The sequence below is a fragment of the Crassostrea angulata genome, chromosome 5, assembly GCF_025612915.1.
Source record: "Crassostrea angulata isolate pt1a10 chromosome 5, ASM2561291v2, whole genome shotgun sequence".
Lineage (NCBI taxonomy): Eukaryota > Metazoa > Mollusca > Bivalvia > Ostreida > Ostreidae > Magallana > Magallana angulata.
The window spans coordinates 7,639,559-7,662,422 of record NC_069115.1 but is presented as its reverse complement, the minus strand read 5'-3'; the positions used below and the strand labels follow the sequence as shown (position 1 = coordinate 7,662,422).

The following is a 22,864-nucleotide window of genomic DNA, read 5'->3' as shown; positions in this document are numbered from 1 at the left end:
AGAAAAATATATATTGTGTTTTTGCGTGTAATAAATAAATAAAGGAAAAGCATTGTAAGATATATGCTATTAGCATACTAAATACATTTATTGAGACACTAATCGTGAATTTGAAACGTCATCCTAATAAACCTTCTTAAAATCAAAGCTTACAGGATGAACATTTGAAATGAAAATAAGTGTAAATATTTTGTAGGAAGAATTTTTCCACAAATTAGTTTTAATCCAAAGCATAGGCTTCGGAACCGGGGGGGGGGGGGGGGGGCTTAGCCCCCCCCCCCCCCACTTTTTTGCAAATTTATACCTTACCATTAGAAACATAGCATGATAGAGGGTTCAGCCCCCCCCCCCCCACTTTTTCTCGCAGGAAAGATTATTGTTTCTAAATTTACCTTGAAAGATCGAAATGTTGGATTCGAAGCATACTGGCACGACCCCCCCCCCCCCCCTTTCAATTTGCTTCCGACGCCAGTGCAAAGCATGTCGTACAATAATAAATAATTTTTTTAAACGACAAAAACACACACATCGTTCTGATAAATATCAGTGCTTTATTTCCTAATTGACATTAAAGTTTTTTTTAAATCTATACGTTCAAAGAAATGTTGTGCACAGCCTCTTTAGAGGTTGAGATTTTTCCGGAAATAGTTGGTCTGTCAACTGTTACCTTTTCACTTTTATGACCCTCTCAATGTTTCCTGTGATTTTTGGACGTCGTGTAACTTCACTTTCAGTTTGTTTTCAGTATATTAAGGGAGTAAAACCCTATGTTAAGTGAAACCCGGAAGAAAAATAGAGTTTATCATCACATTTTAAGACGCCATGAAGTTGAAACACAAAGGAAATCGTTTTAGAAATCTTCAGAAGTCGATACTGGCCTTGTTTCTTGTATTCGTTGTTGCAACACGCGGTAACGATCATCTTAAACACCGAGTTTTGCTCGTGTCTTATGATGGATTCCGCTGGAATTACTTAGATAAAATTTCAAATAAGGTGAATTTTGAACGCATAATAAACGCAGGAGTGTATGCAAAAAAGGGACTGCAGAACGCATTCATTACAAAGACATTTCCCAACCACTATACTCTGGTGACAGGGTTATACGAGGAGAGCCATGGCATTGTCGCAAATGAGATGTATGACCCACTGTTTAATGAGACATTCTCTTTATCTGACCCTGAGGATGTGATCAAGTCTAAGTGGTTTGACGATGGGGGTGAACCTATTTGGGTTACAAACCAGAAACAGTCAACTCCTTCATTACCTCGGCGGAGTGGGTCTCTGTTTTGGCCAGGATCAATGGCAAGTGTTCACGGGTACCTCCCGACTAAGTATCTGGCGTATGATCCAAACATGAAGTTTGAGGAGAGAGTGGACATTATCATATCGTGGTTTCTGGACAAGGACCCAATAGACTTGGGATTGTTATATTACGAACACCCTGATGAAGAAGGACATGTGTATGGCCCAGAGAGTGACAATATGACACTCACTATACAGAAACTAGAAGCGTGTACAGGGTATCTCCTAGACAGTCTGGAGAAGAATAATCTACTTGATACGGTGAATGTCATTTTAACAAGTGACCATGGCATGACAACAACACCAAATGACAAAACCATTGTGTTAGGAGATTACATTCACAAAGACTTATACAAAGTGATTGTTATGAACAACCCTATAGTTAGTATTATACCTCAAAATGGTAAGTACAAGTTACCTTACTGTATCATGTGTATATATCCTTATGATACTGATTGACAATATTTGGAGTTAAAGTATCCATACCTTTATTATTTGCATCTCTGTTTTGTTTTGACAGACAAATTGCAAATGTGCAGCTTCTTATTTTGTAATTGGAATATTAAACTTATTAACTTAAATAATTACTTATTAATGTACTAGCTCATATTATGATAAAATATATGTTGATTTACTAAACTAGTGTTTGGGGTGCAAGATTCAGGATTGATATTATATGATCAGACAATATAGCTTTTAATATCGTGATTATGAAATAGAATAGTGTCAGTTTTTCAATCATAGAGCCTCTTTGGGCATATTAAACAAAAAATACACAACGTAAATTTCCACTGTTCTGGTAGAGTGGTGTACTCCGGCATAATTCAAAATACCCTATTTGACTGTTACTTTGAGTTTCTCTGCTCTTGATTTATAATACATATATGATGCATGACTCTTAAATTCATAACCTTGAAACATTGTTTGTTAACAACCTTGTTTACTAGTATGTCAATATTAAATTCAAAGAATAAATTTAGTAAAGAAGAAATACTGATTTTACAGAAACAGCTGGAGATGCGATTGTCAGCAAATTAAAAAATGTGGCACATCTAGAAGTCTACAAAAAATCAGAAATCCCTCAAGAATACCATTACAGCAGAAATCGCAGAATTTTGGACATATTGATTGTAGCTGATTTGGGGTATACCATAGTGGAGTCCAAGGATCAGAATTACACAGGAAGTGAGTAGAATTTTAAACAATACAGTACAATACGGTAACAAAACAATACGTTTAAGAACTTGTTACTATTTATTTAACAGGCTTTCTTCGAGTCATGATTTTTCAGCAGATCATGGCATGAACATTTTCTGTTAAATTTACTTGTCAATTATAAATTTAATTTTTAGTTTTTTGTTTCTTTTAATTAAATGTTGTCTTACCGGCACGTCTTTTAACCCCAAGGAACCCCAAAGAACCCCAAGGAAACCCCAAGGAACCCCAAGGAAACCCCAAGGAACCCCAAGGAAACCCCAATGACAGAAATAAATAACTATTGATACCCAAGGGGTTCTCATTAGAGTGCAAGGGTCACCCCTTACCCTTGGTACCCCAATTATACCCCAAGGAACCCCAAAGATAACCTAATAATACAGATTTATAACTCCTGATACACCATAGAACCCCAAGGAACCTCAAGGATACCCTAATAATACAAATTTTAAACTCTTGGTACCCCTGGGGACTCACTGGTATTCCAGACACACCTCTAAGAACCACAGGGAACCCCAGGGATATCCCAAGGAACTCCAAGAATACCCTAATAATACAGAATCATAACTCTTGATACTCCATAGAACCCCAAGGATACCCTAATAATACAAATTTAAAACTCTTATTAACCCTGAGGACTCATTGGTATTCCAGATACACCTCTAGGAATCCCAGGGAACCCCATGGATATCCCAAGGAACTCCAAGAATACCCTTATAATACAGAATCATAACTCTTAATACTCCATAGAACCCCAAAGATACCCTAATACATTGTAATACAAATGTAAAACTCTTGATAACCCTGGGGACTCATTGGTATTCCAGATACACCTCTAAGAATCCCAGGGAACCCCAGGGATATCCCAAGGAACTCCAAGAATACCCTAATAATACAGAATTATAAATCTTGATACTCCATAGAACCCCAAGGATACCGTAATACGTTGTAATACAAATTTAAAACTCTTGATAACCCTGGGGACTCATTGGTATTCCAGATACACCTCTAAGAATCCCAGGGAACCTCAGGGATATCCCAAAGAACTCCAAGAATACCCAAAAAATACAAATTCATAACTCTTCATACACCACAGAACCCCAAGGATACCTCAAGGAACTTAAAGGATAACTTAATAATACAAATTTAAATTCTTGATACCCGTAGGGACTCATTGGTATCTCAGACAAAACCCACGGATACCCCAAGGAACTCTAGGGATAACTCTTATACATGTATTGGTTATATAAATTTTATAACTCTTGATATCCTATGGAACTCCAAGGAATCAGTCACCCATAAAAATTTCAGAATTATAGCAAAGTGGGAAGACACCCAAAATTCACAAAGGTTGTCTACCAATAAACAAGGAGATGTAGGTGTAGGTAAATATATTGCAACAGTGATGGTGAAGCCATTGTGTATACATGTAAAGGGTTATGTTGGCCCTTTAATCCCTGTCCAAGAGCTACCACCAATATACAACAGGTGTCTACCTGCAATTAACAGGTGTTTTGATGCCTCTCAGGTGAACATTCTGCACGCATAATGGGTCAATCCATTGTGTTGTACCCATGAAGGGGAGATAGCCCCACTCCACACTTCCATGATCACTTCTCAAAGGTAACACCCCCTATGTCAATAGTAAAACAAGTTTGGGTCTTTGTAACTGAACAATATCTTTCTCCACTTCATTTGAAAATTTCACCGAAGAAACATTGTCATATTAAGTGTTCATATGAATGGTTCACCGGAAGAATTGCAGACTTCCTTGTGGTGACATAAAATTTAGTGCCTTATTTTCATGAATTTGATATAATTTGTTACTGATTCAATATTGGCTGATCATCAGTTGGTAAGAGACAACAAATTCTGCCAATTAACGGTACTCGATTATGATTTTCAACCAATTTGACAACACTAATTGTTAAATTCATCCAAAGTGAACAGATATTGGAGAAACATTATTTTTATCATACCAGTATGTATTTGGGGTATCACAAGTGTTCCTTGGGTTGCCCAGATGTTTTTATGATATTCCATTGAGTAATTGGGTATAATTGGGTATTAATTAGTAATATGTTTTACAGTACAACCATTGGGGTGGTTATTAAATTCTATCAATTGGGTACCTTGCAATTGGGGTTCCTACAGGTATCCTTGGGGTACCAATAGTTGACCTTTGGACTCCAATGAGTATCCTGGGGTATCAATAGTTATCAATTATTATAATTGTGGTATCCTTGGGGTATCAGGAGTGACCCTTTGATTTCTAATGAGACCGGCCTTGGTCATCAAATTTACTTTCCACCATTGACTTTATTTGAGGTATCTATGGGGTTCTCAAGGGTATCCTTAATGGGTTCTCATTGGTATACTTGGGATTCATTTGGGTTCTTTGGGGTACTTATCACTTTAAATACATATGTATAACAGTAATATGTTTACAAATTAATGTATCTGATGATATTTTTTTTTATTTAATTGTTTTAATGAAAAACCAACAAAATGACAATAATGCCACCCTTTGCAGTAAATGGAAATACCGGTAGCCAAGCAATGCTCTTCTGTTGATAAAACTTTGAATATCTTTCTCATAAGAGTCTTAACAGATGCAGTTAGTTGTTTCAAATTTTCCTCACTTTCTGCTATGGCCTATGGTACAATGGAACTCCATATCAGAAAATTGATCCCATAGGACTTTATATATGATTTTCTTTGACAGGCTTTTTAAATTTTATAAACTCCCAAAACATTACCATAATTACCATACTATGTAAAAATATGTAAGAAAGAAAATTTAATATTACAAACAATTTTAAAATTGCAGAAACACTACAATCATATCAGTAATTCTAATAAATCTAATTTAAATTAGATTCCCTATAGGGTCTTTTCATCAATTTACTTGCATGACTAATAAATTTAAACAACTTCTAAAAATAGTTCACTTCTTTATTTTAATAATGATATTATTTATTTCCTTTTAAATTAGCCCCAAAGCCACTGCCCATTTTACAGATTATCAATTTTCCATACACACATGCTCCATCTAAACCATAGCTCAGATAATGGCCCCCTTGGGACAAATGAATTCAGCCAGCTCCTAAGAATTTATCATTGACGAACAAAAATTCTGCATTGTCAGTTGATAGAATACTTATAAAAGATAAATTTAGTTAACGCATAAAGACAAAAAACCTCCATTTGAATGTATTTTATATAAATATATTTTAGGGTGTTTTAATGCTATAAATTAATAAAATCTGTAAGGATTACCTCCCTTACTTTTCAACATCAGTGAACAATATATAGAATGAGGAAAATGAAAACTGTCATAAAATCATTAAATCTTGTCTGATCCTAAAAAAATTACAGGTGCACATCTTCAGATGGTGATCAACATATGTACAAATTTTCAGACTGTTCCATGCAGTAGTAAAAAATTCTATAGGGGGGACAAAGTTGCATCTACAGAGAGACGGACAGACGGACGGACAGGGTGAAACCAATATACCCCCTTAAACTTCATTTGTGGGGGTATAGGGGTATAATGAGACTCCTGGGGTATCACTAGTTACTAATTTCTATTATTGGGGTTACTTGGGGTTCTAATGAGTATACTTGGGGTTCCTTGGGGTATCCTTGGGGTACTACGAGGTGACCCTTGGATTCAAATGAGACCCCTTGGGTATAAATAGTTATTAATTTCTATCACTGGGGTACCTTGGGGTGAGCCTTTGATTCGAATGAGACCCCTGGGGTATCACTGGTTAATAACTTTATCATTTGGGTTCCATGGGGTTCTTACGGGTTTCCTTGGGGTTCCTTGGGGTACCCTTGGGGTTCTAAGAGGTGACCCTTGAAGTCCAATAAGACCCCTTGGGTATTAAAATTTATTAATTTTTGTCATTGGGGTTCCTTGGGGTATCCTTGAGGTTCCTTGGGGTTCCTTGGGGTTTCCTTGGGGTTCCTTGGGGTTCCTTGGGGTTAAAAGACGCACCCTTGTCTTACTCAGGTTTTCTTTATCTGAAAATGGAACTGACTTTTTGCCGTGATCCACATTTCACTTTTGAATTAATTTTGGCAGAAATTCAGCTTGGTTTGATATTTAGATGCAGTCCAAGCCATGCTAAATCTCTGTCAAGATGAACCTCTAAACATGTAGGACCCTCGATAAAGGTTCCGCTACCTTGAATTTGAATGAATGACAGAGGATGAATTGGTTTTTCAAGAAGAAATGTCATTAATGTAATACTTTCAATACTGTGACTTAAATTATAATATGTGTAGTACATAACTACATGTTGTACTTTCATCTCCATCAGTTGAGTTGCATTATGTGTAGTACTTTCAGCAGTGTCATATGAATCTTTACACATATTAGTATCCTTTCCTTAGTACTAGTACTGTGATTTCTGTTACAGAGGGTGACCATGGTTACAACAACAGTCTCCCAGACATGCACCCGTTCTTCATGGCCATGGGTCCAGCGTTCAGGGTCAATCACACCGTGGAGACCTTTAAAAATGTCGATGTCTATCCTTTGATCTGCAGTATCCTGGGCATTGAGCCTGCACCAAATAACGGCTCAATGGATATTGTCCACGGCTTACTGAAGCCGAAAAAGGAGAGAAAATTATATGAATTAGACAACACATTTGTTGTTTGTAAGTAAATGTACCAGAAAATTGCAAAATTTTCATAAGCTGTGTATGATCAGGGTCAACTATCAATAACTATAAGGCCAAAAAAAAAAATATGTGTGTTTCCGGTTTCCCGACCGACCCTATTTTTTATGCGCCGACCCTGACACTTTTTATTCCAAATCCAGATTACCAACTGTAATTGGTTTAAACAATAGAGTCTTTACAAATCAGAGTTCAAAAAACGCTTGTAACAATTCAATAGAAAACACAACTTATCAAAGCGTTTTAAAGTTTTTTAAGTGCAGGTTGACAGTCATAATGGATGAAAGTTATCCTTGGGTATTTTAGCTAAATTATCAATGCAATAAATAGTTTCATAGGGCAGTGATGTGTTAAAAATTAATATAAAGATGTACAAGAAAAAAGCAGAGGCAAAGTTTTTTTTTTATATTTCTGGGTGTGGAGACTGCAGACATCGTAAGTCTTTGAATAGGCCCAACAATCATTCACATTATAAATATGATTTTAAAATGCTGCAGTTCAATTGCAAATGAAATTTTTTAAATTAGTCTGAAACCATTAATTATGTATTCATTTTTTTTTTTTTGGAATTATTGAAAAGATTTAATTCTAAGGCTCTCTTCTGATCAACCAGAATTTCCTCTGTTTCTGAATTCAACACTTACAGTTACGATTTTAATGTTTACTGTTATGTCAGTTGACCAGGAAAATAGAACTTATAACCAATATATGATATGTTTGTGGTAATGAGTATTATACTCTGTTAATTTATAGTGGCTGTCATATTTATATTTTCTATTTACATGAAAATAAAATCTTCGTATACATTCCAAATAAACCTTAGATTTAAGAAAGCTTTAATTCTGTAACAGTTGTCGCTATCCACGATTGCTCCACCTGTAAAATACATTTTCTTATTGTATAGAAAAACCATATGCTAGGAAAGGGGAAAATTTAAAAGCTCATTTAAAAAAAGAAAAAAAAAAAAAAAAAAAAAAGCCGACCTACCTACCCTATTTTAAAATTTGATGAAATAGGAAACACACATATTTTTTTTTTTGGCCTAAGCTTATTACAATGAAATTCTGATTAATTGGACACTAATGTTTGATGGTTACTAGCTGAATAGTTAATTTTTATTTAATGTAATACATGCATCATTGTTTGAGAAGATTCCTACTATTTTTCTTGATTGACAGCTTGAAATGCCTAGGTTATGTAAATGAAGATTTAAATTGTTTAAGTTGTTACATTTCCATTAACGATCTCCAATCCACAGCAATATGGTTCGTTAACTCTAATAACCAGATTTTTTTTATTCAAACCATAAATCTGCCTTTCAGATTGACAAATTTAATTAACCTTCTGGTACATGTAAAAGTTACGATCAGTTCAACAAAATGCCTGGCTTAATGCATGATTTCACAGAGATCTATTACATATAAGTAAATGGGTTTGAGCCATTGATGCACCATGGTACAACGTTTTACCTTTTTTTTTTTTAAATTTGATCTCAACTTGTACATCCATTCCATTATATTCATTGTTGGCATATTTACAATAACGTTGTAAAATGCATGGATACCATCAACATTTCTTTTTATTTCATTTCATTTATAAAGTCTTAAGGACAAATAACATTTTTATTAAAAAAAATTGTTTGAGGCAGAAGTTTGGCACACCATAATTCAGTATAAAATGGACCTGATGAATTTTATTAATAATTAAATTTAAATAAGGTCCATAACAGATATTTTGTCACTGACATATAGCCTCCAGTTTTACTTTTTCTGTGTCATGCTTAGGAGTTTTTCTAATAATTTTTAACATCCCTCAAAGTATATCAAGATTTTGTATTTTATGAATTATACTATCTTTTCACTGATGTAAAATATAATGTACTCATCCATGTCAATGATTTTTTTCTTCTTCAGATTTAGTGATTTTAGCTATCGGGGGTATCTTTGCTGGAATTTTTACAATTGGTGCCTGTCGCCAGAGAAGATTTCACAGACACGGAGAGTTGACCCCGCTTCCATACAAGCGCCCCACAGCATCCTACTCCCCCGTCTCCCTGTCTCAAAATGGACCCAGTCTACCCCTACTCAGTGACGATACAGAGGAAGAGTTCTAATTTTATACAACAATTTTTGCTTAATTCCTCTAGTTTACATTCAGGAAGATCATGTAACTTACAAAGCATTTTTTCTTTTGTTTGCTTGTACGTGTTTTTATGAAATGTTTTATGGATATGTTCTTTATATTAGTTCTACCATTTGAGTGCATATGGGTACTTATCAAATAATAACACTGTCTCTTATTCTAAGTTGATGGTGGATTTTTTCTCAGAGTCCTTTTGCTTGATAATACATGTATCTATGTTGTATGGCAAATTTACATCATTTCTTTTTCTGAAAATTGGCCGTTTTCCCTCAAGTCTTAGTAGACAGGCAGTTTAGTTTCATGAACTGTTAGCCAGTACTTTAATATAACTCTTACACTACCCTCTCTAACCCCTCGCCCCATATATTAATAAAGGCATGTTTTGTTGTCACTTGACAATAATATCAATGACTTCAAAATTATACCTGGGTATATCTCATTTTAAACCAAAGTAATTTTTTCATTACTAATGTTCGTCTCTGTTTTGATAAAGTCAGGGATGTATATACATGTAGTATTATATACACTGTATGTCCCTGATTAAGTGCATCATTTTTTGCCTCTGACCATGGTACTTGACTTTGACCATAAAAAATTATGTGACAGTACATCTTTGCTAGCCAAGGGTTTTCGGTCCACTTCATAAACCCCTGGGTTTATGGGGAGCAAAGTGGACCAAAAACTCTTGGCTAGCGAATATGGTGACAGTAAGGCAAAGACTTTATAAGATTAGATGTTTGTAATTCATTGGCCACTGTAGAGGAACTATATATATAAAAAATTATAGTGTATTTCCTGCTCACCTTTTTTTTTCTATAGAATATAGCTTATGTAAGTGACTGTATGTATTTCCTGTTATCTCAATTTTGCAAATGGTGCTTACTTGATACAGTTGACAGATTTATTTTTTGCAGCAAGTTCAGTGATCATGTATTTGAGCATTACCTTTAATCCTATATTTTTGAAAATATTTATTTTAACAGTCAGCATGTTTGTGTTATTAAAATGTTGCAAGAAATATTTTCTTATGACTACAAATGTTACATCTACTCTTGCGTTATATTTAGTAGTAAGTGTTTACTTTATTTGCCAAATACAGCATAATTTCAGCTTACAGCATTCCAGAATTGCTGTATGTTTAAGCAGGTGTTTGTTTTATATTATAACTCTGTGGTTGGTTCATATTCTTGTTCTTTATTTGTACGGAAGTGTAATAGAGGCATTGATCCACATTTTATGTTGCTTTGTTAAATTGGTTACCTCATGATTAATTTTTCTGTGTGTCTGTGATGATGTTCATTATTTTTGTTTACTTTTTTCTAATTAACTGTGATCTGGTTATATACTTTACAGGATTGATTAAGCTGTTCCAAGTTAATTCTCAGATTATTATCACCTTTAAAATTAAAAAAAACAAACAAACCTACGATAGAAGTGAGGATAAGATTTTTCACACTGGTATTTTTTTTATTTACGTTAATACATTACTGTTAGAATTCAAGTTTTGTGTAAACCACATGTACCTGCATATTTTATGATACGTCCTATCTGTAATAAAGACATTCTTGGGGAGTATTCCCAAAAAATCCATGCGACATAAATATATTGTATTTCTACAGTTGCCAAATTTTTAGTTGCAAAAGGTAAAATCAAACTTGAGAGAAATTAGAGTTTGTTTTCTCAAAAATACCATTTCTCCTAATCTTATGTCGTGACATTTATAAATCGTGTTTGAAAAAGGGGAATAACTCAATTTTCTATTTAAACTTGAAAAAAAAAATTCCAATTTTTAAAAATGTTGAAAGCTAATGTCTTGCAGAGATAAAAAATAATAATAAAATCATATTATTCTTTTAAATTTTGGCCCAAGAAACTAAGGATAATTATTTTTGGGTTTACATGCTTACACTTGTAGAAGATCTCTTGTACATTCCACTTGTTCCCTGTTTATTATTTTGTATTTATTATACATTTCGAACCAGCTTTAATTATTATTAAATTGCGTTGTATTGTGCATAATTCTAAATTTTTTCTTTCACCATTATGATGCTCATTTATCAGACAAATAAATGAATAAAAAATTGATGCAAACAAGATGTTTAATTATTTCTGGTACAAGCAAGATTAAGGGAAGAACTCTTTTGATTTTGACAAGCTTCTGCCTTACTTCTCTGTCAGTAAAATTGGAACAGAGGGGAGAGATGTACACATGCACTACAATTTCATTCCCTGTGAGAAATTCCAAATTTTGTTCGACTATTAAAGTTATAATTTTTGACGTTTTATTCCTATTAGTAATGTTGACCAGTGGCATTCCCTATCTCAATCAGTGTACCAGCGGTAGTACATAAAATAAATGTATCCATGTAACGTGCAAGGGGGTCACTGCCTGTGATCCCCGCGGGCCCGTACCCGAGATAGAATCGGATAGCCCTGGTTGCTGCCAATATTTAGAAGTGCAGACTTTAATCACGCTCCTGCACATATATAGGGACTCAACGTTACGCAGGCAGGGATGACCACACACCTACGCAACTGAACAGGTACCAACGTTCACGCAAGCAGGGATGACCGCACACTTGCGCCAACAACGCAACCTAACGCAAGCAGGGAGTGCCGCACACTTGCGCTAGAAAGGCCAGAACACCAGCAGGGATGACCACACACTAGTGCTCCGCCGCAACCACCACCAATACAAGCAGGGATGACCGCACACTTGTATTAATGCGATACAAAGCAGGGATGACCGCACACTCTGTATCGTAGGTTAAAACACACGAAGATTAGAAAGAGCAGGGATGTCCGCACACTCAATCTAGCCGTACCTGTTCAAGTTTAACCCCAAACAGTCGTTCTCGTAACGCATTTGACACTGTCCCTATATATGTGCCGGCCTAAAATAATTCGTGGTATCTTAAAACAGGAAATCGAAAATAAACAAACTAACTAGACCTAACCTAAAACTACTTATGCCAAACAACTTATTTACATTAAATATTTATTATTGTATAAAAATAATAAGCAAACTCATTCGTCATTATTAGGAACATTAAATCATCAAAAATCAATAAATCAAAGGGGAATAACTCTAACCAAAAATACATTAGTAAGCTGCCCGCTTCACTACCCCCACCTCAGAATTTTGCGTCCTCGCAAAACTTAAACCCCCAACTTCACAAAAAGGTGAAGTGGTATCCAAGAAAAAAAAAATACCCCCCAAAATTGGATTTAAAACAAAAAATTTCTGCCCTTCTTTCCTGGGTCCAAGTTTCATCAATGAATAAAAACAATGCTAGATTTTATTTACAGTCAGGCGTTAGCCTACAATTCCGTCTTCTGACGCTCTCCGTCTGTGGAACTTCTGCAGCTGATTTTCTTTAAAGTTAGAACTTTTCAACGCTGCTTTACCAGGTAATATTGCCATTACCTGCATGCAATTGTCATTTGCATATACACCTTGGGGTCTCATCAACATTTTCCCAGGAACACGGCGCATTCTCCTCTTTCGTCTGCTTTTCTTACAACTGCCGCAACGTCTGCACGGGTTCTTGCGCTCTTCTCCCTCATCAAAATCATGACCATGACTTGGGTCCTTAAAGGTTCGCCCAACCACCGAACTAATGCTGTCTGTAGCAAACTTCTCCCCAGAACTCCCAATTCGGCCTTCTATCAACACTTTTCTGTCATTGCAACTTGACATTGCAACTACGCGGTAGCATGCATTGGTCTTCCCTTTAGTCAGATGTTGCCCCTTTTCGTCTCCATCAGTTCCCTTTGATTGTTCGGGCTGTTCTGAATTGACATCGCACTTAGCTCGCTTTCTGACCATGCAAGCTTTACGCAAGTGTCCAGGTTTTCGACAATAATAGCATACTCCTTGCAGTTTGTCAACTTTTCGCCCATTATCTGTCATTTGACGCTTGCTAAGACGTTTGACGTTTGTCTGAAGAGAGTCGACTTTATCACTCAGGCGTTTGATCATTTCCACAACCTCTGTATATGAATGATCTACATTTATATTGCGTGCATAGCCATTGCTCTCCGGCCTGTTCTGTCGGTAGGCTCTACAGTCTCTTTGAATATGTCCAGACTTTCGGCAGTAGTAACAAAGTTTCTGCTGCTCCTGTACTCTGGGTCTTAACTGCGCATCGTCTTCAGCTCGGCTGCTCTTAAATGACTTCACCTCCAACTGTAGAGAGTCTATCTTGGCGTTAAGAGCATCTAATGTTCTTGCCAACGCATCGTTACCTGGTTCTGGGGCAGTGGGACGAGCATAGCTTTTTCTCTCAGCTTTATTGTATGCCTCTAGCTCCACGGCCAGTTGAATCGCATCATTCAGGTGTCTGGGGCGGGACTGTTTTATGCGAATGCGCATCTCTGAATCAACCAGTGCGTCTACGAATTGGTCTTTGGCCAACGTTTCCCTAATCTCCGTAGAGGCAGTAGGGTATGCCAAATAGGCGAGCCGCTGAATGGCTTGGCCTAGCTCGGGAAGAGTCTCACCGGCTCTTTGACGTCTTTCTCGCATCTGCACTCTATAGAGCTCGGTTTGGCTCGGCGGCGCAAATCGATCCTCCAAAGCTTGAACGAGGGAATCAAAATCAGGTTTTGAACCTCTTGGCATATTACCCAAGACTCCCTGCGCATTGCCACGTAAGGAAACTGCCAGGTATAAACCTTTAGTGGCATAACTCCAGCCGTTGATGTCGGCGCAGGCTTCGAAATGCGCATGGTAATCAAGCCAAGGGCCACTTCCATCATATGTAGCTGGCTTGATAGATTGCTTGGCATAGGCATTGTCTGTCTCATTTCCTCTTGCAGGGCTTTCAAATCTCACCCGGGATCGTCTGCGCGTCACGCTGGGTAGGAGCGAGTCGGCCTGCCAATTCAGATCTGGCTTGTGCGCGGCACCAGAGCAGCTAGCAAATGGCCTATGCCCGATGCTGCTTTCTACTTTCCTCTCTGACTCTTCGTAGAGCTCATAGGAATCGGAGAACTGGTCGTTGCTGCGCGGGTGCGCTTCTGTTCTCTTGTTAGAGCGAAGTCCGGAATAAGCCCCCGTCTCATACGCAGCAGCCGCCTCTTCAAGATGTAAAGCTGTCGTGTGACCAGTGCGCAAAGACAGCTCTCCTTTCTTCTGAGAAGTATCCGAAGCTGTGCGCATAGTGTCTACACCAGAATCTCTGCTTGCAGCGGGTCTTGGCGTTGAGGTCTTCAGAATGTCGCTGCGCTCACGCATCTCGGCGATCTTCTCCTCTACTGTCATTTTTCCATCCCCCTCTTACTATTTGCATTAATCTCAATTTTAAAGAAAATGTTTAAGACACTTTAGTAAACTTTCTAAACTTATTTAACTTATTAATAAAAAAAAAACCATACAACTATACTTACAAGCTTACACCTTCTCTTTTATTACTGAATCAATACACAATATCCTTGACATGAACAATCATAAATGTACAACACTCAGAGATCTGAACACATACACGACTGACAATATCTGCAGAAATCTATCTCCATCTGATGATTAGACACTTTCTATTTACAATTTATTTTTCGACTGCTGAGATTAACGTTGACAATTCAATCGAATTGGAACAACAGAATGTTTCAAAATAAAATTAAATATCAGTTTACATGTCTGACATGTGATGTACATTTAAAAATATAATGACAATGCTCCAGTGTTGTTTGTTTGTGATTCCTTATAATTTCTCTTCAGTTGCACAACATCTACTAGCACTAGTCCCCATCGGGACCTTAAGTGTCTGTAATTCATCATAACATCAAGTCCCTGTGTGGAGCCTCAGTAACCGCCTCACTCTCCTTATGAGGGCCTCCACAAAGCTGTAGTGTGTCCTGGACTTGCAATAAACCTGAGAAAAAAACAAAATTTTTAATGTTCAAATCTGTAAATTTAACTAAAAAATCAAACATCTAAAAGAAGTCACATTTACCTGTAACAGGCTACTAGCCTATAAAATCAAATAAACTTAAAATGCAGAGCAACGCGGGGGTGTTAAGGAAGCATATGGAATCTGAGTTACATGTAATTCCGTGAAATCACAAATCTTAGTTATTATGTACATATTCAAATATATAAACAACGAAACGTAGACAAAAAACAAATAAAAAATACTCAAAGATAATTTTGCCAGAACTTAGTTTGTATTACGTAGATTTACACATTGATGACGTCATGACAAAAAGTTGAATGTCGTGTGAATTTGATCGGAAAGCATTGTAAACATATTCAAAATATAACTAATTTAAGAACTCTAATAAAGTATTATAGTGTGCTTTATTGAGAATTGAACATAAGAATACTGGGGGAGATGTTAGTTTTATCAATCATTCGATAAAAGGTATGTAAATTTGCTTTTATTTCTCGGCCAGGCTTTCCTATGTCGTTGTTTACGATATAAAAATCCAACTAGAACAACACTACCCCGTGTATGTTGAACTTGAAATTTTATACGTATCGTTCGTTTGATCAATGCTTAAATTGAAAAGTGCTGCTAGAATCCCATGTTGTGTGTTGTTTAAATGCAATTTGCCGTTTTCCGTGCAAACTTTATAAAAGTTGGGAAGGTTTTACGAGAACCGGATGAATAACTTTTTAATAAGGAAAACCATAGGATTCTAGCAGCGGTTTTGATTAAATTGAGATGTTTTGCTTTCACTTGGTATGTTTATTTTATTTTGGAAACCGCGGGGTAGTGTTGTTCTATCTCATTTTATGTTAAGGAATATACGTAAGCTATTTATAGTTGTCACGTGATAATGCACCAATGTGGCAGTTATGTACTACCCGATTTTATTGCACTGACATCTATTTTAAAGGATAATACTAAGTTTTTGATCTTATTCAAAATAATTATTTAATTTCACGATTTTGAATACAACAGTCAAAATAAGACGGCAAATTGCCCATATGCTTCCTTAACACCCCCGCGAAATCAAGACCCAACACAAGGTAAAATTCATCAAAAGATAGGCTGAAATACATTATATACTAGATATCAGAGGATATGATACATTGTATCATTAGGGACTCATTTTTTGTGGATCTTGTGAGAACCCCTTATCCAACAATTAACATTCCCAACAAATTATAAAACGGTTTTCATTCGTTAGCCACAAAAGTGAAGCCACAAAAATACGAGGAACTGATAAAAATTTGACAATCTGTGAAAAATGGCCAAAAGTTATTTTACTGATTCCACGGAGAAATGAAATATGCAGTACTTTTGGATGGTTTCTATCAAGAATAACAATGAGATCAAGATCACTGTAAATGCAAGACTCACCTGGTCAATTTCCTGAATCTTTTTGAGCAGCGAGTCGTGGATAGCCGAGTTTGCTGTCTGTTTCAACATGTCAATCTCATCACTGGTCACGCCCATCATCAGCTGTCTGTCAAAGTCAGGGAGGGAGGTGCTGTCTGAATCAACCAATGAGGAGCGAGATGCTCCTGTCAAATCTACAGAAAGATTAACCAAGTGAACATGCATGTCAAATCTACATTGTACACTTATGTATACAGAAAATCAAAGAAAGATCTGTAGATTATAACTTTGCTGTTGGGATTTAATGCATTCAACTTAAAACTTAAAGACTGTCGTCTACATACTGGTAGAATCTACTGTAAATTCCTAATTAAACGTGTGGAATTAATATCCGCGTAAAATCGCGAGAATCCCGTCTCGCGAATTCTAAAATCTCGCTTTTAATTTTGGGACACATGTAAACTTCTTGAAACTAAGATAAAATTCCGGCATTCGCGATTTTATGTTCTCGCCATTTGATGGTTAATCGTTGAATCGCGGAATTAAGTACTCGCGTAAAATAAGGAATCTACAGTATTTACAGTTTTATTATGGAAAGGTGTAAACAGTCCAATTAAAATTTGTTATTAAACTAGAGAAGCTGTAACTTCTTACAGGTAACTCTGGCAGCTAATCATTTATGTACAAGTCTAAAATGCTAAATGACGAGTTGGTAAACCTTGTAACCGACCACGTAACTGGCTCATCAAGATTCTTACTTTAATGAAGATTACAGTGACTGTTTTAAAGCTCTAGACTGACCTTGAAGCCTCCTGAGCTGTGTCTGTCGGCGGGCCTGAGTCTGGTACAGTGAGGACTGTTGGGTGACGGGGACACAGTGAATCAGGTAATACTCCAGGTGTCGCCACAGCATGAACAGACAGTTCTCCAGGATGTCTGCACATCAGTCAGGGAACACAAGCCACATAGGATTGAAATATACATCTACATGCAAGACTCACACAAGAGACAATAATTAGATGTTTTGCACTTCAGCTGCAAAAATATGCCTCAGTAAGATGAAATTATCACGTACTGGTACTTGCATAATTTATCCATTTAATTTCCACAATATCCATCAAATCAATGTTCAACACTTTGTGCTGCTGAATATTGCTGTGTGAAATATTTTTTTAAATCTTGATCTAGAACAAGAACTACACATATTTTAAAACATCAACAGTGCTATTTTATAATAAACATTAAAGACAGCTATTTGATGTTCAACCCCTCTGAAGGAAGATTTTGCTACCATAAGATTTATATATAAAACTCTATATCTAGAAAAAGAAGGATACAGGCAAAGTACTGGAGCTGCTCCTCCTTGTAGCGGACCATCTTTGTCAGGCGAGTCTTGGCAAGTTTCTGTCGCTGGTGAGAGGATATTTTCTCCTCCACTCCAGAAAACTACAACAAAAGATAATGTGCAAAATTACAGATGGTCATTATCATTGACAGTACCTGTTTGACAAAGTCAGAACTATTTTGACAGTAGTGTTTAAGATTGTCAGTACAATTTGACAGTACCTGTTACTGATTGTCAGTTATATTTTGATAGTACTTGTGTAAAACTGTCATTAGGTACTTGTTTGACCTCGACAGTAATTTTTATACAATACTATTTTGACTGTACCTATTTGAGGTCATCAGTACATGTCATAATTTTGACAGTACCTGTTTGAGGTCATCAGCACATATACTATTTGTGACAGTACCTGCTTGAGGATGTCAGTGTTATTTTTTTTACAGTACCTGTTTGAGGTCATCAGTACTGAGGTCGGCCAGACTCTGTAGTTTACGGAGGTGCTGTTTGTGAGTTTCATACACAGACATAAAGTGGTTAGCACACTGTCTCAGCTGATACACCACCACCCCAAGGCTGGGGGCCTGTATTGTTCCACTGCTCATAAAGGACGCATCTACAATATTAAGAGAAAAAATTCCTTTAAACAATACAGTCATGAATATTGTTTGAAATGAAAGATATACACATACTGGATAATCTCATAAATATTGATGAACAGAAAGTACATAACTGTTCAGTATTTTTATTAGAGGGTTTGAACATGTTAAATTGTAAGTGTGATATAGTCAGATAGTGCTTTACCGTCTCTGCTGCCCAGGTCCTTGGCTAGAGCTTCCTCCAGACTCGGTCTGAACAGGACGCGACACACTTGAGAGGTGGGACCTGCAAAAAGTCGAAACAGGACCTTAACATAACTATATAAGAAAATATCTGAAATATTTTAACACAGCAAAAGTCAGCTTTTTCTGCAAAACAGTAAAACACCAACATTCCCACAGAAAAGTAATATTTGTTAGAGTGAATTATGAATCTTCACTGAAAAAGAATGTTCTACAATCAGAAACTCCTGTTTTGAATAAAATTTCCCATCATCTTTATTTGCATGGAATCACACAGCTATTTTCAAAACATATATGTCTATGTATAATTCCACAGTGAAAATTTATCTAGTCATCTAGTAGATACATTTATATTATAAGAAGGTATTCTAGAATTGAATATCTTACATAAATTCTCACTAAACAATACATTAAAACACACATTTTTCGCTTTGCATACCTGAAGTTGAAATAATGGCTCGACAATAGGAAGTGACATTAGCAGACACTTCCAGAAATACAACAGCGAGTTCAGAGCTCAAGTCCTTCTTGCGAGAGGACTCGTCCGACTCCAGCACCTTGAGTTGTTTGTTGATACGCTCACACATGCAGTACTTGGGCATCAATGCCAGCATCTGTCTCTCAATCCTGACCTTTTGACCTTTCAACTCAATACCGGCAGGGTCAAGGTCATCAAACTCTGCATCAGGGATACCTTTATTGAAAGTCCAAAATAGTGCATGCGACATTTGTAGAGGCATATTTATATCTTAAATCATATAAATTTGTATAAAGCATGTTTAAGTTTTTATTCAAAGTTTTTTAATCATGTTGAGGGTTTTTTAAACAGTAGTATTTTTTTTTTTGAATATAGGGCATAAGAAAGAGATGCGATGAATACGGATGGAGATGAGCTTACCCCTGGCGTTGGCTCGAGCCAGTACTGCTGTAGTAAGGGCAAGTTCTCGCAAGGCAGGCAAGCTCAGGTTGAGCTGACGATCTCGCAGAATCCCATGAAAGACTTCTCCATGCGATAAGATAAACTGCAGAACCTACACAAACAACAAAATAAGTAACTTGTAACAGTGAAGTTCTTCAACACTAATTAATTCATGAGGTACTGCTTTAAATAAATGCTTTTGAAGACTGAGCTCAAGTTCTTAAATAACACAAATGTTTAGCTGGGCATTTGATATAAAGTCCTGCTATTTCAGGTTAACAATACACTTCTAGGTGTGTGATATAAAGTCCTGCTATTTCAGGTTAACAATACACTTCTAGGTGTGGGATGTCAAGTCCTGCAACATCAGGCATTCTTGCACGCCCAAAAACCATAAACTGAGAAGAGACTTACAAAAATCATCATTCAAAATTCATATTTATAAAACTTTCACAGTTATTTTGAAATAACTCAAATCTTCATCATGTGTAAACATTCTACTTTTCAAACATTTTAATGAAAAATAAATCAAGATTTCATAAATGCAAAATATGTCTTGAGTGTTCTCAGTTTGAGGTTCTCATGCCAGCTGTCTGACACCCGAGTCTGTTCTCCAGTTTTAGCGCCGAGCATCTTACACCTGAGTCTACTCACCTGGTTTCCACAGTCCTGGTTCTCGATTCCCAGGGAGGTCAGGATCGCCAGACAGAACTTGAGGGAGGCAAACAGCAGCTGTCTGTAGCGGGACATAGGACTGGGCAGGAAATCCTCATCACACTCCTCCTCCGACACCCTACAGACAGACAGACAGACAGATAAATACAGAGACAGACATAGAAATAGACAACAGACAGATAAATAGACAACAGACAGACATAGAATAGACACACTCTTCCTCTGCCATCCTACAGACAAACATAGGATAGACAGATAAATAGACAGACAGACATACACATTCCCCCGACAACACTTTACAGACAGATAGGATACACAAATAGACAGACTAAGGCACTTGTACATTAACAGGACATTACCTTGCTAGTACTAATGTACTTGTTCTCGTATTAGTATTTTAACAGTCTATGACTTATTTGCTTAACAGTTGAAATATTCATAAAAAATAAAATAGCAATATGTTTTCAATGCCTAAGATATTCATTTGTTGAGATTAAAGCTTTGAGATAACATTCAATTTTCACAAATTGATTTAAACGCAGACAGTGCCAGGGAATGAACAGCAATACACCATGAACAAACCTGTCTAGGTCGGGTCGAAGGTCAAAGAAGACACATCCAGCCAATCGCTGCATGACTCCACATTGGAGTAAGGTGTGTGCCCCCACTGCTGACTCAGCGACCCTTGTCAACAGACTCTATAAAAGACAACATCATCAAGTCAAAACTTAAACTTTCTGTATGATTGTTCCTTGAAAAAGAAATAAATTATAAAAAAAAAAAAGTCAAAACTTAACGACAGGCTCTGTTAAAAACAGCACCAAGATGATAGGCTTTATGAGGTAACCAATAACTAAAGACTTATCAGGCTATAGTAAAGGAAAACCTACTAGATACCGTAAAATAAGCCAAAACTTCACATTTTTTTTTCACAAAAAAAATTGATCAAGATTGATTAGAAATGCAACACAAAAAAATCTTGTTTCTCTGGCCCAACATTTTTTCAAATATAAGAAGTCTGGAACAAGTTTCATTACTATTGCAATAAACATGTATAAGAAATTGGAAATAACTCAACTTTCACTTTGAACTAAATGAGTTATTCCCCTTTATAGTATTGCAACAAAGTAAATCAAAGTGACAACATTTAACATAATGCAGCAACACCCCAGTGTTGTAACTTAATTATTTTCTGGCTTGAACTTAGGCGATATCTAGCAGGCCTACCAGCTTGGACAGGTAGATGTAGAGGACCCTGAGCTGGGGGGTGGCGGACAGCAGCGTCTGTAACTGCTGGTCGTCATGGAGAAGGCTGTCCACCAGGTGCTGGAGGTAACCTTTAGACGACATGAAGGTCATCCACTGCTGGAACTTGTCCATGGACAGAATGGTGTCCAACACTGACAGAGCTAGCATCTACAATACAGGAACATCTTTTTATAAAAGCAGAATGTACAAAATCTCCACTGCTTGAACTGATTGGTGTCCAAAACTGACAGAGCAAGCATTTACAATACAGCTGGGCATGTATGCGCTGTTAAAGCACACTCTACAATGTCATTCACTGTTAAAAAAAAGAATCTTCATGGACATGTACAAAATACAAACATGAGTTAATTTCACATGTTCATTGCTTAAGACATTAAAGGGGCATGGTCACGATTTTAGTCAAAAATTATTTTTCCCATTTTAATATTAACAATGCTGCAGAAAGACATATTTAATAGGCAACAGAAATTTGAGTGTCATTTGTTGAGTTATTAGCGAGTTACAGGGCTTGAAATTCTTCACTGTGTAAACAAAGCGTTTGTTTACATTTTGAACGTTGAAGTTAAAATTTCAATTTAAACCTTAAACGAATGTTTTCAATGTTAGGAACTGTTTATCTATGCTTAAAATAAATAAAAAGATAGACAAATAAGCTGGAAAAAGATTTTTTACTAGTATATTGAACCTATGTATTAAACAAAAACAGGGCACGAGTCTTGTTCACATGACAAAGAATTGTGAGCCCTGTATCTTTCTTTTAACTCTCAAATTTTATTTGATCATTAGAAATGCATTTCTAAAGCATTGTAAATAATAAAAACATAAAAATAGAATTTGACCAAAATCGTGACCATGCCCCTTTAACATAGTAAAAATTACAACTTCGTTTCAGGAAATAGCTATAAGAAGACATCTAACCCTGCCGACATCATGTCCGTCACAAGCGTCACGACACACCATGTCCATAAAGTTGTCGCCGTATGACAGGATGGTTGTCACATTCTCACGGCGGAGTTGTTCATACTCTGAGTGGGCGTCGGCCAGAACCCTCTTCCCAACACCATCCCCAAGCACTCCTGGTTAAAATATTGAAATCATTTCATTTAATACTTTAAATACATCACCTCACAAATAAACAAGCATTACTATATGTAAATATTACAGCTTCTTAATTTGTC

General features: G+C 36.5%; 2 protein-coding genes across 2 annotated transcripts in view; one reads left to right on the top strand and one right to left on the bottom strand.

Moving 5' to 3' along the window:
• Positions 1-719: 719 nt before the first annotated feature.
• LOC128185247 (ectonucleotide pyrophosphatase/phosphodiesterase family member 5-like) lies at positions 720-11,436 on the top strand. The gene is made up of 4 exons (XM_052854892.1): positions 720-1,705; positions 2,308-2,487; positions 6,945-7,187; positions 9,122-11,436. Exons 1-4 carry the CDS (start codon positions 823-825, stop codon positions 9,319-9,321), a joined length of 1,506 nt encoding a protein of 501 aa, XP_052710852.1. The 5' UTR covers positions 720-822; the 3' UTR covers positions 9,322-11,436.
• A 3,298-nt stretch (positions 11,437-14,734) lies between these two features.
• The window catches only part of LOC128183543 (nuclear pore complex protein Nup205-like), a 35,479-nt gene continuing 27,349 nt past the window's right edge, over positions 14,735-22,864 (bottom strand). Inside the window, exons 30-41 of the mRNA XM_052852598.1 lie at positions 22,605-22,762; positions 21,645-21,833; positions 21,000-21,115; positions 20,397-20,535; positions 19,722-19,854; positions 19,263-19,517; positions 18,786-18,866; positions 18,431-18,597; positions 17,977-18,085; positions 17,441-17,575; positions 16,661-16,833; positions 14,735-15,226 (exon numbers count right to left, since the gene is read on the bottom strand). Coding sequence (XP_052708558.1) covers positions 15,137-15,226; positions 16,661-16,833; positions 17,441-17,575; positions 17,977-18,085; positions 18,431-18,597; positions 18,786-18,866; positions 19,263-19,517; positions 19,722-19,854; positions 20,397-20,535; positions 21,000-21,115; positions 21,645-21,833; positions 22,605-22,762 — 1,745 coding nt within the window. The 3' untranslated portion in view covers positions 14,735-15,136. The remainder of the gene's footprint in view (positions 15,227-16,660; positions 16,834-17,440; positions 17,576-17,976; positions 18,086-18,430; positions 18,598-18,785; positions 18,867-19,262; positions 19,518-19,721; positions 19,855-20,396; positions 20,536-20,999; positions 21,116-21,644; positions 21,834-22,604; positions 22,763-22,864) is intronic.

Bases quoted from the DNA above. Each gene is read 5' to 3' on its own strand.
- LOC128185247 (XM_052854892.1), top strand. From the start codon at position 823: ATGAAGTTGAAACACAAAGGAAATCGTTTTAGAAATCTTCAGAAGTCG. The intron at 1,706-2,307 runs GTAAGTACAAGT...CTGATTTTACAG, and splicing joins TAGTATTATACCTCAAAATG to AAACAGCTGGAGATGCGATT. The intron at 7,188-9,121 runs GTAAGTAAATGT...TTTCTTCTTCAG, and splicing joins AGACAACACATTTGTTGTTT to ATTTAGTGATTTTAGCTATC.